The 16,813-nt window shown below is 37.5% G+C and overlaps 1 protein-coding gene across 1 annotated transcript; it reads right to left on the minus strand.

Moving 5' to 3' along the window:
* Positions 1–872: 872 nt before the first annotated feature.
* LOC142606868 (clathrin heavy chain 1-like) lies at positions 873–13,855 on the minus strand. Its single transcript, XM_075778231.1, has 30 exons — positions 13,626–13,855; positions 13,325–13,529; positions 11,701–11,789; positions 11,501–11,579; positions 11,233–11,360; positions 10,486–10,584; positions 10,251–10,359; positions 9,966–10,045; positions 9,658–9,885; positions 9,506–9,571; positions 9,267–9,383; positions 8,908–9,105; positions 8,483–8,599; positions 7,832–7,891; positions 7,451–7,537; positions 7,140–7,223; positions 6,887–7,021; positions 6,733–6,795; positions 6,551–6,655; positions 6,357–6,469; positions 6,013–6,265; positions 5,721–5,857; positions 5,369–5,647; positions 4,273–5,275; positions 3,389–3,874; positions 3,105–3,275; positions 2,838–3,023; positions 2,318–2,440; positions 2,107–2,217; positions 873–1,495 (listed from the first exon to the last, which is right to left on the minus strand). The coding sequence occupies exons 1-30, from the start codon at positions 13,701–13,703 to the stop codon at positions 1,349–1,351; spliced, it is 5,136 nt and encodes a 1,711-aa protein (XP_075634346.1). The 5' UTR covers positions 13,704–13,855; the 3' UTR covers positions 873–1,348.
* Positions 13,856–16,813: the final 2,958 nt, after the last annotated feature.

The following is a 16,813-nucleotide window of genomic DNA, read 5'->3' on the forward strand; positions in this document are numbered from 1 at the left end:
AGTACTGCGGGTTCCATTTTTAATAAAAAAATGGCTAAAACAGTATATGAATAGTGCGCTACTATGCGTGAACAGTAATCACACAGTGGTGAACAATACCTGTTGAAACTCGTGCGCAAGGAAAAAAAAAGTCTGAAACATGAAACCCATCGTGGACGCTGGCCTCTCTATCCAAACCCACCCTGAATCTTGAAAAATATGATACTTCAAAAAGCTAAATGTTCCATATTATTGGTGACAATGAGCTTAACCAAACAAGCACGTAAACATTTTATTTATGGTCCATTTGAATACAGCTGAAAATTGAAATAGCAAATTGAAAAATATTGTAACAAAATAATTTTTTAATGTGTAAAAAATACTATTCACTTTTAAAATCATTGGCCTAAATTCACTATTCATGACCAATGAAATCATGAACAGTGCATGGTGCGCATCCCGGAGGAAGAAAAAAAAAAAAGCGTGAAATCACAAAAGAAACGCAGACGTGGGTAATTTCTACCCAAACGTACACTGAGGCTGAGTTTGGATACGGACGAAAATTATTGCGTCCGCGTCTGTGCGTTTTTTTTTTTTTTTTTTTTTTTCTTCGGCTGATGCACGATTCAGGGGGACAGCAGTTACTGTTCATGCAAGTGCATGAACAGTAGCCGATTTTGTTGACTTTTCAGCACCTCTGTGGGTCCCGTGTACTGTTCACGGGACCCACAAACTTCACTTTTCAGATTTTTTAAAATTAAAAATGGGACCCACGGCACTATTCACACATTTAAAAATTATTTTGGTACAGTGTTTTCAGTTTTCAGTTTTCAGCAATAAGCTGTATCCAAACGGACCCTGAATCTAAAAGCACATATAACAAGAACAAAGAATTTGGCCAAAAAAGAACATAATCGAGATTCAGAATTAATCATAAAACTAAGAGATTAAAACTGTAATACAAGGGCATTAGTGTGTACAAAATTTCTAAACCCTCAGTGAGACCCTACTATGTAAGAGTCTTGGTGCTAAAAAGATAAAAGATATAATAATCTAAAAAAAAAAAACCTATACACGTGACAGCTTGCCCACCCACAGCCAGGTTTGGTCATACCAAGGTCTCAGAATGATCAGTCCAACACCGCCTGCTCAGTTCAGCCTTGACCGCCAAGGAAATGAAGCTTTGTAATGCAAACTAATTAATTCAAAACAACTAACCCTACAAAAGATGCACGTACTGACAAGAGATGAGAATATTTGGCACTAATGCTTTAATTTGCGCCAATCATAAATGTAAACGGTTTAACAAGAAATCCGGACTAGCTACACAATGTAAAAGTTCTCTCTTGTATGTTCAACAAACCAGAGATCAGTATGAGCCCATGGATGGCATGCCATAAGGTGGCATTGGAGGCATCCCCATCCCACCCATCGGTGGTGGTGGAGCGAAACCTCCACCCATTCCTGGCATTGGTGGTGCAGGCAATGCGAGAGGCAACAACTGAGCATACATATTCTGCAGAAAATGAAAACATAAAAATCAGTAATTATTATTGTTATCTTATTATTAAAGAAACAAATTTTATTTATGAACACTTTAGTAAATGGGCAAGTTCAAATGGTTCATAATGATGGTCAAATGAATTCTTATACCACTAGAAAACTATCTAAACTCTGATAACGTTTATAAGATTTTGTTAATAGTGCCTCATAAGGATAACTTTAAATTTTCAATATATGACTAATTCCTACATCATTTTTTATATTATGATGATAAGGCCCATAGGGTGGCTTAAAATCAAATCCAAGGCAGGCAGGCCCCCCAACTAAGGAAACCCCCAGACTGACTGAAACTAATGAAAACCATCAGACTGCATAGACTAACTTCTTTCCTCAGGAAACTTGTTGAGAGGCCCCTCCACCAGGGAAGGAAGTGCCAGTTGACCCATAGGCCATTGGCCTGAATACAGTATATTCTTCTGACAAAGTGTCCAACACTATAAAGAACTGAAAATTAGGATGCGATGTTGGCCAAGATGTTGCAAAAAAAAAAAAAGCCCCGGAACCACAATTTTCAGGTGGAGAAAAGGAATCCTACTAAATGATACAAAAAGAGAATTGCCATACCTGCTGAGCAACCATGTCCTTCTCCTCCGTCTCTTTAGCTTTGACCTCCTTTTGAGCCTCAAGTTTGTCCTTGACAAGTTCATCTACCTTGCTTGTGTACTCTCGAATAAACTATAAAATAAATAAATAAATAAAAGATGTTAAGAATAAATAAACAAGAATTAAATAAGATGAAGAAAAAGTAGAGTACTATCAAACATAAAAAGGTTACCTGCAATAGGTATGGGAAGGAAAAGTCAATCATATTGTTCATCCATGCTAGCTCAAGAGCAACATCTGGCCGAATTAAATCATAACAAACAAAGAGGCACGATGCAAAACACTCTTTCTTTCCCTGCACATACGTTGAGCACAAATCATTAAAGAAGAACAAGAAGCTTTCACAGGTGAATCTAAACTTCATGTGAACACATCTAAAACAATACAACAGTAAGGAAATGGAGAAGACCCTAGCCCCTGCCCAAAAATAAGATGTGATTCATCCAAGAAAACCAACAAGAAGAACAAAGGGTACACATGTGGAGGAGCTATATAAAAATGACTAGTGACTACAGCAGTACTGTATTTTATAGTTTGGACAACTTCTAATCCAAAAAGATAAATTTAGAAAGGAAAGGCAAGAGGATATGGGTAGGAAGAAGAGAACAGGTATCAGTCTGATATTTACATGTCATTGACTCTTTGCTTTATTCTAGAATATGTTTATCTTAAAAATAAATAAGAACACAAACCTGCTCAATGAAATAGACAAGCAACTCCTCTGAAAGTTCACGGTCACCAGACTGTGAACATGTCTCCATCGCATCCTTGTAAAGATTATCTTTCTTTGACAATGCAATGGACTGCTTCCATCTTCCTGCTTTCTTATAAATATAAGCAGCAACACGCCTCATCTCAAGAAGCTCATGTTTCTCAATCTGCACATTTGTATCATTAACACAGCTTAGTATGAGTTCCACCATCAGAAATTTCCAGTAACTAGAAGATTTTAACCTCACCTTCTGTGCAAGGCCTATCTGATCGAAGTTATCATGCAGATCAATTGATTCACGAAGTCTGTCATAGTCCTCTTCCTCTATGTAGATCTCATTTAAAGCTTCGTTTACGGCAGAAACATTGTTACTCTGAACTGCAACCATGTATGGCTTCACAAGACGGAGGTGACCAGCCTAGAAGCCAAGAAGATAGGAAATGAAAGATATTAAAGACAGATCTTTTGCCAAAAAAAAACTCAATCGTCTTCTTCCCAGAATATCAATGGCATCATAAGTGACATTCATACCTTTCGCATTATATCCACCACACGGGCATGGTCAACACGTAAGGCAAGCACATTAAGAAGATCATTGATAAGATCAGGATGTTCTTGCAAGTAGAAATGCACAGCCTTATAGTAGAGCTCAACACTTGCAACTTTGACTATCACATCCTTGAATTGCATATGATCCCATGCTTCTGGGGAGTGGTTCATTACGGTGGTTGCGGCATTGTCAAACTCATCATATTGGATGTATAAGTAAGTTAATTCCTGCCAGTGCTGCTGTTCATCACAAGCTCGTATGAGCTTTGGAATGTTCAGGCGTGTTGAGAACAATTTGATGTGCTCCATAAGCTTCTCAGGACGATATCTTGCATATAGAACTCCCAACTCAGTAAAGATTCCCATATGAGCACGTTCCAAGCCTAGTCCACTCTCCATGAGAGATATGAGCTCATTAAAGCATCCCCTGTTCTGGTAATACTCACTAACCTCTTCCAAATCATCCACCTTAAAATGACAAAATATACAGAATTATGGAGTAGCCAAACAGCAACAGGATTCTAATAAAGCAATCAACTAAATATGTTATAAAACAATGGACCAAAGTATAGGCACCAGTCCATAAGTCTGGCAACTTAAGTCCAAAATGACCCAAGTACCTGTATTCAATCACAGTTCTACCAAGTTGATAATTTTGAAAACCCAACAAAGAAAAGGGGAAAGATAAAAAAAAATTAAGGGACTGGTGTGAAAATCCATGACATGTGGAAGTATACAACAGGAACATTTATTACAGATTTCCCTCTATTTACACCATTGAAGCCCAACACATATAAAACAGTAAAAAACAACTTTCATAAGTTAGATGATAAAAAATTAAAATGGACTTTAAACAATATTGGTACCTGTATGATGATGTTAAGACCACATATCTGAGCCAAGCGGAATTCCTCAGCATCAACACAGGCAAAGCAAACTTCCTTCCATGTTTTCGAGCTATTGGCTTTCCGAGCTGCATCAACGGCACCTTGGAATTGTTTTAGCTTTACCAGGGTAACGGCAAGCTTAGCCCAGTTAGAAATGAATGCATATATAATCTTTGCCGCCTCGTATAGGGCTTCATCATATAAACGATCTCCAACATTCTGGAGATTAGCAACATTTGGCATGAGAATGAACTCTTCAATGTCACTGAGCCGATCAATCTTAGCATATGCATAAATGAGTTCACTGTCCACTTTGGGTTCTTTGGTCTTCTGTCTAACCATCAGAAGGTATTTCACCAAGTCATGGTATACATTTGCATCCTCAGCAGCCCGTATGACATCTAAAAATTGAGTGGCATCATCCGCACGGATAAATGACTCAATAGCATCACTCACTAGCCCCTCTCGCAGTTGGGCCTTAGCCACTTGACTCCAAACAGCATCTTCTTCAACCCGAAAAGCAAACTCCACAGCTCGTTCAATGCTACGAATGTTATCCAACAGGACACTCACAGCCTGAACATTCAAATTGAACTTTTTAAAGATGGAAAATGCTTCTTCATACAATTGAGCTTCCACAGCCACCTCCCCAACAGCAGGTCCATCAAAATTGTCTAACCTATTAACGTAATCCATAACTCTTGATGGATCAGCCTTGATGGCAGTAAGGATCAGCAGATTCTGCAGATTAAAGTTTCCACTAAATGCAGAATTTTGGAGCACAATCTTCTCAAGAAGCTCAATTAGTTCATGTGGAAGATCTGCTGTCATAAAAGCTTTAACAGCTGCTGACACTTGCTCAGGACTCTTGCTTTCAGGCAAAGCAGTCGACACAACTTGATCAATTAGCTGCCTTCTATACTCATTTTCAGGAATAAGAACTTTATCCCAGAGGTCAGAATCCATCCTTTCCACCACATATCTGATAAAGAAACAAGAATATATAAATAAACTGTGTGCACCAAATAGGTAAGGATGCATATTCAAATCTAAAAGCAAGCAACAATGCACAAACCTGGCCTGCAGTTTGAATAACGAGTTTTTATTTGTGACATTTATAAGTTCTTCATCACATTGCCCTCTGCGGTAAGCAACAACAGCAAGAGTAGGATCCCTTTTCTCACAATATTTTCCCACAACACGAGAATCATAGTATGGATTGGTTGTGAGAAAATGCTCTGGGTTATTATTGCTGTCAATGATGATTTTACCCAGAGCATTGTGAACATGCACATCCTGACTTCCCTCACTCACAAGATGCTCTAAGAACTGAGTGAGCAAGCGGAGACGATTCCTGCCAAAAAGAGAAGCAAGAATTAGATAGAAATCAGAATGATGAAACAGGGCATAGTGAGAAAACAACGCACCTCTTCTCACATTCCTCCACTAGGGGCTCAACAGGAAGAAGAGAACGAACTGAAAGAATAAGACCTTTGATGAAATCTTCAGGGCACTCGTCATCTAACAGCTGCCCTACAACTAAGGGAGCATTTCCCGGATTGACCTATCAAGCAACCAAGAATTATAATGCTTAATGTCCAACTGATACTGACCAAGTTTCATAAGTACAGAACCAAAAAAAAAATCACCATAATACATACATACACACATATGTAAATATATGTATGTATATATAAGCAGAACTCATTAAATATTTACCTTTTGAACATAACCTTCAATATATCGAAGCATGTTACTTGTGTAAAGGTAATGGGTGAGATCCGGAACAAAACCAAAACGATCACAGACATTAATCAGAGGACGTGCATCCGGCAGCTTGGCTTCCATCAGAAAGTTCTTTGTCTTTTCAGGGTCATAAAAGTTTGATTCCCGAGTCACGCGTTCTACCTCCTTAATTTGGCCAGTTTTAGCAGCAGCTTCAATGTACTTGAAGTGGATATCAGGATCCTCACTATATAAAAGGAAATAAAAAGTAATGAAAAGTTTCCCACAGCATGGTCAAATAATGTCAGATTTTCCTTTTCTTTCACCATAAAGAGTACCTGGAGCTCAAAGATGACCCTAAGAAAAAGTATAATCCTTCGTAGGACTTGAACTGTTCAAATAGTTTTATGCATGCATCAACACCCAACTGCTCAGAGTATTCTTTGGCAGCCTGTATAAAAATATCCTAGTAAGCCTCATGTTTTAAGAACACAACTAATAGCAACACAGGCTGAAAGAAACAGTAGTTGACCTGCACAATTATCTGAAGATTTCCTCTAAGATTGACCAGTAGAAGATCTTTCATGCACTCAAGTGCCCATTCTTTGGAAAGGGTTCCAAAGAACTCAACAAGAGACTGGAAAGCACCAAACAATTAGAAAATTTACCATATTCACATTTGACCAATAATGTATAAGCATTCCAGTACCAAACCTGTGGTTCAATAGCATGCGTATTCACAATGACACGCTTAATATCAGACAACTCTGTATAGTGCTGCACAATAAAAATAGATAAATTCAGACCTGGAGATAATTAATTATCCCATCAAAGAAATCTGTTATCAAAGTTCAGGAGGCCATTGTACCTGAAGGGCCCGCAAATATAAGCCACCCTTTTCACAAAGCTGTGCAATACGTGGGCGGTCATAATGACTGAACATACCATTGGCTAATATAGCATCAGCAACATTTGGAAATGTCACAAGATTAATTTCCAAAACCTGAACAGAACAGAAAATAAATATGATACAAGTTAAAACGTGGAAACAAAATCATAAAATCACATTAAGACAACAAAACGTTATTTAAAAAGGAGGGGGAAAATATGAAAAACTGGACCTTTGTTTGAAGGAATCCATGTTCAGGGAGATTAGGCTTCAGCACATCCAACAAAAACGCTGTTGCCTCACGGATTAAGTTCCTCTGAATAACAGAAATTACTTATAAATGGACGTCAAAGTTGAAATCAACAATAAGAATACAATAATGTTGTCCTGGTAGAAAATTTGAAAATGATAAATGATAACTTAAAAAGTGTAAAATGTATTTAACTTCATCTAAGAATAAATTTTATTATCTTACAAAGAAAATGAAGTCTAGGTGGAATCTGAAACTATTGAATGACATGTAAAGGAAAATTTCAATTGAACCTGAAGAAACAGATCTGTTATGGTATTGTAGTCAACTGGGCAGCCTCCTTCCATTTGAGACATCATTAATGCAAAATTAACAGCCCCCTGCATCAAGAAAGTTACAAATTATCTTAAATCATCATTTTTAACTCCAAAGATCAGGGAAAAAGTAAAGGGTTTTTAAAAATGCACTAGAAGTTGAACCCAACAAAGAAAATTGTGTTTAACATCGCAAGTGAACAGATGCTTTTCCATGACAGCAATAGATGCTAGTGAATACAATTTAACACTTGAATCATAGTATATGAACCTTCAGATAGTGCAGCTAACTTAATTATAATATCCTAGTATGGAAAACAAAACTTCCTCAAAACTTCTCTTACAAAAGAATTCACAGACCTGGGGATCAGACCGCAAAATCGTTTGCAGAAGGAACAAATAATCAGGTGTGTAGCCAACCTGCATTGGTAGAGAAAACCATGAGTATGATGAGCATCAACAAGCATGTATTGCATATTATATTACAATGATATGACAAATTTCGAGGACGTTTGGATCCAGCTTTTTTGTTGCTGCGTCCACGTTTTGAGTTTTGCTTTTTTTTTTTCTCTGCTGCGGGGAGACAAGTGCGCAGTGCGCGTACTGTGCGTGCACTGTTCACGTACTTTTTTAGCAATTTTTTATTAAAAATGGGTCCCGCAGCACTATTCATACATTTAAAAATTATTTTGCTACAGTGTTTTCAGTTTTCAGTTTTCAACAATAAGTTCTATCCAAACGGACCCTTCCACTTGGGATAGCTTATTTTGAGCAGCTTATTTTTAGGAGTGGACCCCATTTTAATAAGCTGTATCTAGAGGGAAACAAACAAAAAAAAAAAGGATAGAGAAAAAAAGTGAAGCTTTAAAACATTGAACCTAAATAACAATACACCATAACAAACAGGAACTTGATGCAATTTACAAATAATGACTATTGGCTGAAATAGTAGAATTTGACTAAGTGTACAATGAAGACTCTGGTAATAGAAGGAAAGCATATCTCAGTCACCTGCTTTGAGTAAATCAAAATCTTGTCAAACTCCCTCCTCTCAGCAAATGCTGCAACAACTTTCGGAGTTGCCCTAGCTTTGATATATATTTTCAATGCAAGGTCGTTATCCACCGTCTGCAAATTGGAACCATTCAAAATATTAGAAAGAGAGGGGGAAAAGTAAATAGATTACTAAAATGAAAGCACCATAAACACACAACTATAAAGATCCAGGGAGGCCATTGTCAATTACAAGTCAAAACCATATTGCAGTACAATTTGAACAAAGTTGCCCTTTTCCCAAGAAGTATAACTTAACCCACCCCACCCAATGAGCTAACAATTCGAGCTGTGCCAGCTTGAACTATTCTCAAAAACTTCCCAACAAATCCCAACACACATAGGGTGTTACTAAAGAGTTCAATAAAAACTTCCACACAGACCTTCACAAGATCTCCGAGCTCCTCACTACATTCAAGTTTGTCCTCTGCCAACCAATTCTCCAGAAGATTCTTTTTATTTTGATTTACAACAAGGCGTGACAGTTCCAAAGACTCAAAAGCATTGAGCTTTCCTCTTGTCAACAGAGTTCCAAAGTACTGCAACAACGGTGGTGTTTGCCCTGCTTGCACGGGAACACTCTGCAACATATGAACAACACAAGTATATTAGAATCAAGCCCCAAAGATCACAAAAGCATCTATAAACGAAGCATCTTGTTGCCAGGATCACTTAACCAAAATGGAATGCACGAGAAATAATCAGAAGTGAGGAATATGCAAAAGCAAACTGAAACATATACCTGAAATTTAGCAACAGTATCAGGAGTACGGAGTATTCCATTAGGAGATTCTGCAGCGAGCTCTGCAGCCTCCTTATACTTTGTCTGAGCGAACAACTCTTGAAACCGCTGGATAATCTGAGCATTATGAACAATACAGAGACCAGTTAAACATGGCTCAGAGTTCACTAAATATCACCAATAACAGCTCAAATGCAAAACCATTATTATAAATGGAATCAAAATCAATGTAAACTTACCAGCTCATCTGCTCCAGGAAGGTTTCCTCTTTTGGCGAGATTAACAGCAAGTTCCAAATTCTTCAACTGCAAAATCACAAAAATTTATAATTTTAAGAGAATCATTTCTTTTGCCCCGGCAGCCAAAAATAGGGAAATCTTTATAAGCATACCTGGTCACTAACAAATTTTACAATTGTGTCTTCATTTACAGTGGCAAGCAACACCTGGCCACGTCTATTAACAGCATAAAAGCCCCCAACCGATGCAGCTTCTGATGTCAGAAATATAGGATCTGGACTGATTCGGTTTCTATAAACCGCAGTAGCTGTCTCTAGGTCATACACGAAAAGAAGTCCAAGCTTTGTGATCACATATATTAAACCATATTTTTGCGATACCTGCCATGTAAATAATTGCAGCTTAATTTATAGTGAATATATATGGGACTAACCAAAACACTAAGAGACTAAACTGATACCTGCATTGACACTGGAAAGTCATCAGCAAAGTCTGGGGGAAAGAACAGATCTGCTTGTTTCTTGGTAAATGATGGTTTGCCTGAAAAAAAAAATCCATAATCAGTACAAGAAGATAATACAGAAAGGAGAAGACCGGAAGCATTCAACTTAAAACTGTGACAAAATAAATTGCTTGTAGTTTCGGATAGCATGAAATCATGCATTTGACAAACCAATAATAATAAAGCTAGTTGCATGCATTCAATTCTATGTTAAGAGAGATGTCAATGGAAGAAAAATTGGACCTGGCTGGGCACCAAGTTCAATAATATGCAGCTTTGATGTAATTTGTCCAGCATTCAAGGTCTTTGAGGCAAAACAAATTAGAATTGAAGGATTTTCGTTCCCTGCAACCTGTGCATAACATTAAAATGAATATTACACAGAACAAATTAGCACCACAACAAAATAACTGCACATTAACATAAATCCCATAAAAAAACAAAAAACAAAAAACAAAATAGATGGCAAGAGTCATACTTTAAAAGTGGCAAATGATGCAGCATGTGCTTCTAGAGCTTGACTACGTTGCTGATCCATAGAGAAGAGCTGCATATTTCCTTTGACCAGTTGTGGCCTCTGTAACCAAAATTTTGTAAACAGAAAATACATCATTGGTAAATAAATATTACATGAACTGCTAAATTTCATGACGGTTCTGCTCTATTAAAGGAAGACGTGATTTCAATCATTCAAAAGCCATATATCCAGTACAATTTTTATTACTTTTTTAAGAGGAAAAAAAAAAAAGTATAAAACAACTGTTTAGTGCAAAAAGATACCCTAATGGTCATAGAATTGCACAATCCCACAATCCAAATCGCGATTTTTAACAACGCTTATAATAAGAAAATAGAACACAATGACACGACCATATTTAAGCAATTGAGCGACAACTTATAACAAGCTTAGTTTGTGAACATTCACCACAGCATAACAATTATCTCATATATACAGGTAAACAACACAATTCATCAAAGTGATGAGCATGTAGGAGTATTTGTGCGTGTCAAAAATAGAAACAACACATTTTATGCATTTCATGTACAAAGTCTGAAGCATTATGAAATGACTAAGAGACACCCAATCACTAAAAATGTTAATATATATATATATACACACACACACATAATCAAGAGTGAAAGATACACAAAGATAAGAGCAAGCATAGAAAACATAGAAACATTGGCAAAGCCAAAGACTACAGAGAAGGATGGAACCAATTACCTCGGGCGAACCAGGGGCAATACCAATCAAAACCAACCACTTTTCAGTAGGATCACAACGATAGTTGATTATTTGATTATTTGCCAAATTAGCAGTTCGGTCAAACATCTTCACAGGCTCAGAATCACCTAATATATGAAACACCTTCAACATATTAAATAAAACCAATGACCACACACACACACAGAGAACAAAAGGACACTCCAACAAAAGGGAAACAAAATAATCAGGAAAAGTTTTTTTTTTTTTTTTTAAGTCTTACTCTTACCTTCAATTGACCAATGATATACTGAGCTTTGTGTGACAAGGCCTAGCAACTTTGGGGTGATCCATTTCCAAAAGACAACCTATCCAAAGAGAGAAATTTAACAATGAACACCATTTAATGAAGCTAAACTCATAGCACGGCAAACTGAAGGTTGACATTAAACACTTTTTTTAATATGCTTGAACAGGAAAAATTGTCACCTGTTCAGGCATCTGATGAGACTTGATCTTTGCTTTCAGTTCAATGTTAAATATTTGTAAGTGATCCTGGGTAGTTCCCGCAACTTGAGCTTTAGAACAAATGAAACCATTCATTAGGCAGATAGTAACCAAAAAACAAAAAACATCAAGAAGGAAATGTAAAAAACTTGCTACTATTTCTTAATAATAAATACCAGTATTGCTTCAAATACGTAATGTAAAAAAAATATACACCAACTATTTTAAATATAAAAAAGGAAGTATTGAACTTGAGAATTGCAATCAATGTCTAACCCCTCTGAAAACAAGGAACACTAAGTTACTAGCCCCCACAAAAACATCAATAATCAAACTTCTAATGATACGTTTTACAACAAGCTTCTATATAACAATAAGTCTTACAAAATAAATTTGTAAATTAATTTAACTAACAATAGGTTTTATAACACGCCTTTTGAAATTAATAATCTAAATATAAGTTTCACAATGAACTTCTATAAAAAAAACAATTAAAAAAAAAAAAAAAACTTGGGGATCTCACCTTAACGCCTTTTCCATGGCTTAAGGTGAGCAAGGTGACTGCCTTAAGCCATGAAAAAGGCGTTAAGGTGAGAGCCCCAATTTTGTTTTTTTTTAATTTTTTTTTTATAGAAGTTTGTTGTGAAACTTATATTTAGATTATCAATTTCAAAAGGCATGTTCCTCATCTTTAGAGCCTTTAAGCTGCCTTAGTGGCGCCTCGCCCGGGCACCTAGGCGAGCGCCCGGCTCACCTTTGTCCACACTGAATCAAACACCTATAATTTTATTAGGGGAAGAAACCAAAGAAAAATTCAAGTGTACCATAATCTTAAGTTGGCATTCACAGTAAACAAGAACTGATTGAGTCAACAGCCTATGAGCTAAAGGGTGTTATTTCAACACTCAAAGTACAAGATAAGCTTATGACAACCAAATCATATGACATTAGCACACAAATTAGGTTAATTTCCTTCAATAAAACCACCATACAATCATAAAAGTACAAACCTAACATCCACCCACTCTCTTAGGTCTCATCAAATATACAAGCTCACATTAAATCAATTCATATCGAACGAATTCTAAAAAGTCTAAGCAAATTCTAAACAATTTTATTTGACGAGTCTTACACCATTTGCAAAATCCAATAAATTTCACTAGAATTATATGTCAAAACAACCTCAACAACAAAAGCCTTAACCCCAACTTTTTTAGGGTCCGCTATGGATACTTAACAAATTAGTTAAAGTCAGCCACATGCATTATTTTCCTCCATTATATTCTATTCAAAATCATAGTCTCTATTACTCGGTCTCCTCTAAACATGACCAAACCATCTCGAGCGACTTCCCCATTTTGAACCCTATCTTTCGGTGTATTTCCACTTATCCATCTTAACATCAGCAATTAAACAAACTCTTGAAATCCTATCATTTCAATTTTCAACTATACTCTCATTTCCCAATTAAACAATAAAAAATTTGGATCTTATTTTTGCCACACCTTAACATAAGATAAAAAAACTTTCAGATATTTTACCGTAAAACTGGCCCTGCCCTACTATTTTCATAATTAATTTGGAAAATAAGGGAATAGTGGTACACCTTTAAGAGCGAGAATTCTGGAATTGGGGTTCATGAGGGCGGAATCGGCTGTGATAGGGCGCCTGAGAGGCTGCATGGGCATGTTCATGTCAATGATCACAACGCTGTTCTGAGGCGCCGTTTCTCTCACGCATATGTACTTGTCCGATTCCATTGTCACGTGCGTGAACGTTATGAACTGCTGGTTAATCCCGATGCTCGGTAACTACAACAACAACAACAACAACAATTTCATTCAACTGAAACAAACACAGACAGAAGCTCGATCTGGATGAAATTGAATGGGAATTTTTTTTTTTACCGTTAGGGTCTCTTTCATGGTAATGGGAGGCTTGGGAGCCGAAACGGAATCCCTGGTTGGAGACATGGAGGTAGACATGGTGGTGCAGATCGGAGGGTACAGCAACCCTCTGTGACTGTGAGAGAGAAAGAGAAATGGTTATGGTGCAGATCTGGGAGAGAGTCTGCTCCTTGTACAGGTACTCGGCAGGGTATTCTGCTTCTTTGGGTTGTACCTTCACGATTATTATTAGTCAATGCAAAAATTATGTACTGCTCTCTACTGCGTCTGCGAGTAAGTCATTTAACTTGCGCTTCCACGTGGAAATTGGAATTTTTTTGCTGAATAAAACTTATTTTAATATTTTACTTATAATTACTTATCAATTAAGTTATAGAGTACTGTGCTTCTCAACAAAAAAAAAAAAATGTTATAGAGTACTGCTTATCAAAAAAAAAAAAAAAAGTATAGAGAACTACTTCTAAAAACAAAATGTCAAAAAAGTTACAGAGAACTGTGTTTTTTTTTTTTTAGCTAATCTCCTGATCATTCTAGTCCTAGTTGTATCTTTAGTTTGAAAATACATAATATTATTGGATAAATACGTAAATCTCAAATTTAGACGAATGAAAAATTATTGTAGGGATAAAAGGCTTAGAAATGTATATTGAGCTGTGGACTTTGTCCGCGAACAAGTAGATGTTAGGAAAGAAGTATGAGTCAAAATGTCATGGAAAGCTTATGACCAAGAAGGTTTGGAAAGGTAGTCCGAGGAGGAATGCCTCATTGGCTAAGCAAAGCAGAGCTCAGAATGTCTGATCTGTCATTCAGAGCAACATTTCGAACGATTCTACTGAAAAGAATAAATATCAGGAGGGAATAGAATAAAGGGAAGCTGAGAAATATCTAAGAAAAAACTGCTACCACCACATTGAATGCTCTGCAGCTAACTTTCTAGTCTCATTTATGTGGAAGTGATACCTGAACAATGATATTCAGCCTTACAACTAGTCCTAAAAGCTTCAAGAATGTGCTGATGGGACAAGAATCAAAACCAGCAACTTGACATACACGTGAAGGGTGGAGATGAAGAAAAATAGGAGAATATAAAGGAGAAAGAGGCCCTTTACAAGGGATCCATAAGAGAATCTAGAGAAAAAAAATTGTATCAACAAGAACTGAAATTGTAGTCAAGTCTAAAAGAAATATATACAAGAACTGTTATCCTCGGACTTTGCCGAGGAATGATTTCTTTGCATAAAGCTTATTTTTCTTTACTTTCTTATCATCTTTTGTCCCTTATGAGCATTGTTCAATTCATTGAAGCCTAGTTTTTAGTCCATTCTCTACAAATTCATTGTGTTGGGCTCTTTGGGCCTTAATTTTGTTATCTCTTGGGCTTAGGACCCAAATCGCATCCTTACAATTGGCACCGTCTGTAGGGATTACTTGAGCTTTAGTGAGATCAACGTTCAGTTATGGTAGGCTCAGGGCCAAACCAAGAAGAGTATGTTGGGTCAACGTTAAGATCATTTTCTTAATCTTAAGCGGAGAAGGGATCGGGAGATTAGTGTGCACACCACACACACTAGTAAAAGCCAATCTCGAAGTGGGAGTCACATCTCTCATGAAGAAAATACTAAAAGCATGCAACTAGAGATTGACCGGTTGCGAAGGAGGTTACGCCGCGAGCGATGTAAAGGAACTCCCTCGAGTTCTAACCATTCTTCTGGTGATGATAATGATAATAGCTACCGGCCTAAGTCAAGGACTCCCACTAGTGAGCCTTTTTCGTGTGATGAGGAGCGCCATGATAGGCGAAGGGGGAAGAATCTGTCTCATAAAGGCCTGGGCAAAGACACTATAGGTAGGGCTCTGAATCAGATTTCTAAGTCACCTTTTACTTATAGAATTGAGAAAGGAAAGCTTCCTCGACAGGTTTACTCAGCCAACGTTCACCATGTATAATGGCAAAACAGACCCTATGGAGCATGTTAGTCATTTCAACCAAAGAATGGCTATTCATTCAAAGAATGAGACCTTGATGTGTAAGGTGTTCCCATCCAGTTTAGGGCTTGTGGAAATAAGATGGTTCGATGGCCTGAAGGAAGGTTCTATTAACTCCTTTAAGGAACTTACAAAAGCCTTTGGTTCTCGTTTTGTAACTTGTAGTAAAGTTCTTCAGTCTTTAGACTCCTTGTCGTCAATGACTATGTGAGAAGGGGAGACCTTGAAGACGTATTCTGATAGATACTAAGAGATGTTCAATGAGAGAGATGGGAATTTTGATAATGTGGCTATAACGACATCAAGGTCGGCTTACCTACCGAGCATGGTGCAAGGAAATCTTTGACTAGGAAACCTGTTAAGAGTGTGCGTCAGCTCATGGACCGTATTGACAAGTATAAGCGAGCCAAGGAGTACCAACAACAAGGGAAAGGGAAGGCTAAGGTGGTCCATCAGGATAGAAGGGATTTTAGGTCGGACAGATATAACAATAACCGTCCTCAGAAGGATTTTGCTAGGCAATCTGGACCTACTGCTACTCAAGTGGTTAACACAGTGTTCCGAGAACCAGTGCATCAAATCTTAGAAAAAATTAAGAATGGCCCGTACTTTAAATGGCCGAATAAGATGGAAGGAGACCCCACAAAGCGCAATCAAAGCCTTCATTGTCGATACCACCGAGAGCGAGGACACACCACAGAAGATTGCAGGATTTTGTGGAATCATCTGGAGCAACTGGTCAGAAGTGGAAAGTTAAAGCAATTTTTATTTTAGCCCGATCGGCAGGAAGGCCAGACAAGGTTGGGAGCTCAGAGAGATGCTACTTTAAGGCCACCTCTAAGCACAATCAGTGTTATTCTAGCTACTTTGGGGAGAACTGGTTTTCATCCCTTCAGGGTGATATCCATAGCTCGGCCACTAGCAGAAGACTCCTCCCTTGAGTCGTAGAGGAGTAGGGTGGAGGTCCGACCAACGTTGAGTTTCTCTGATAAAGACAAGGTTGGAACCTTGCAACCACATGATGATGCCCTAGTGATCACCCTCAAGATAAAGGGGGTATGATGTGAAGAGGGTGTTGGTAGATCGGGGCAGCGGGGTAGAGATCATGTACCTTGACTTGTATAAAGGGCTAAAATTGAAACTTGAGGATTTGGCATGTTATGATTCACCTTTGGTAGGTTTTGATGGGAAAGTTGTTATTC

The sequence above is a fragment of the Castanea sativa genome, chromosome 8 (assembly GCF_040712315.1).
Source record: "Castanea sativa cultivar Marrone di Chiusa Pesio chromosome 8, ASM4071231v1".
In the NCBI taxonomy this organism is placed as follows: Eukaryota; Viridiplantae; Streptophyta; class Magnoliopsida; order Fagales; family Fagaceae; genus Castanea; species Castanea sativa.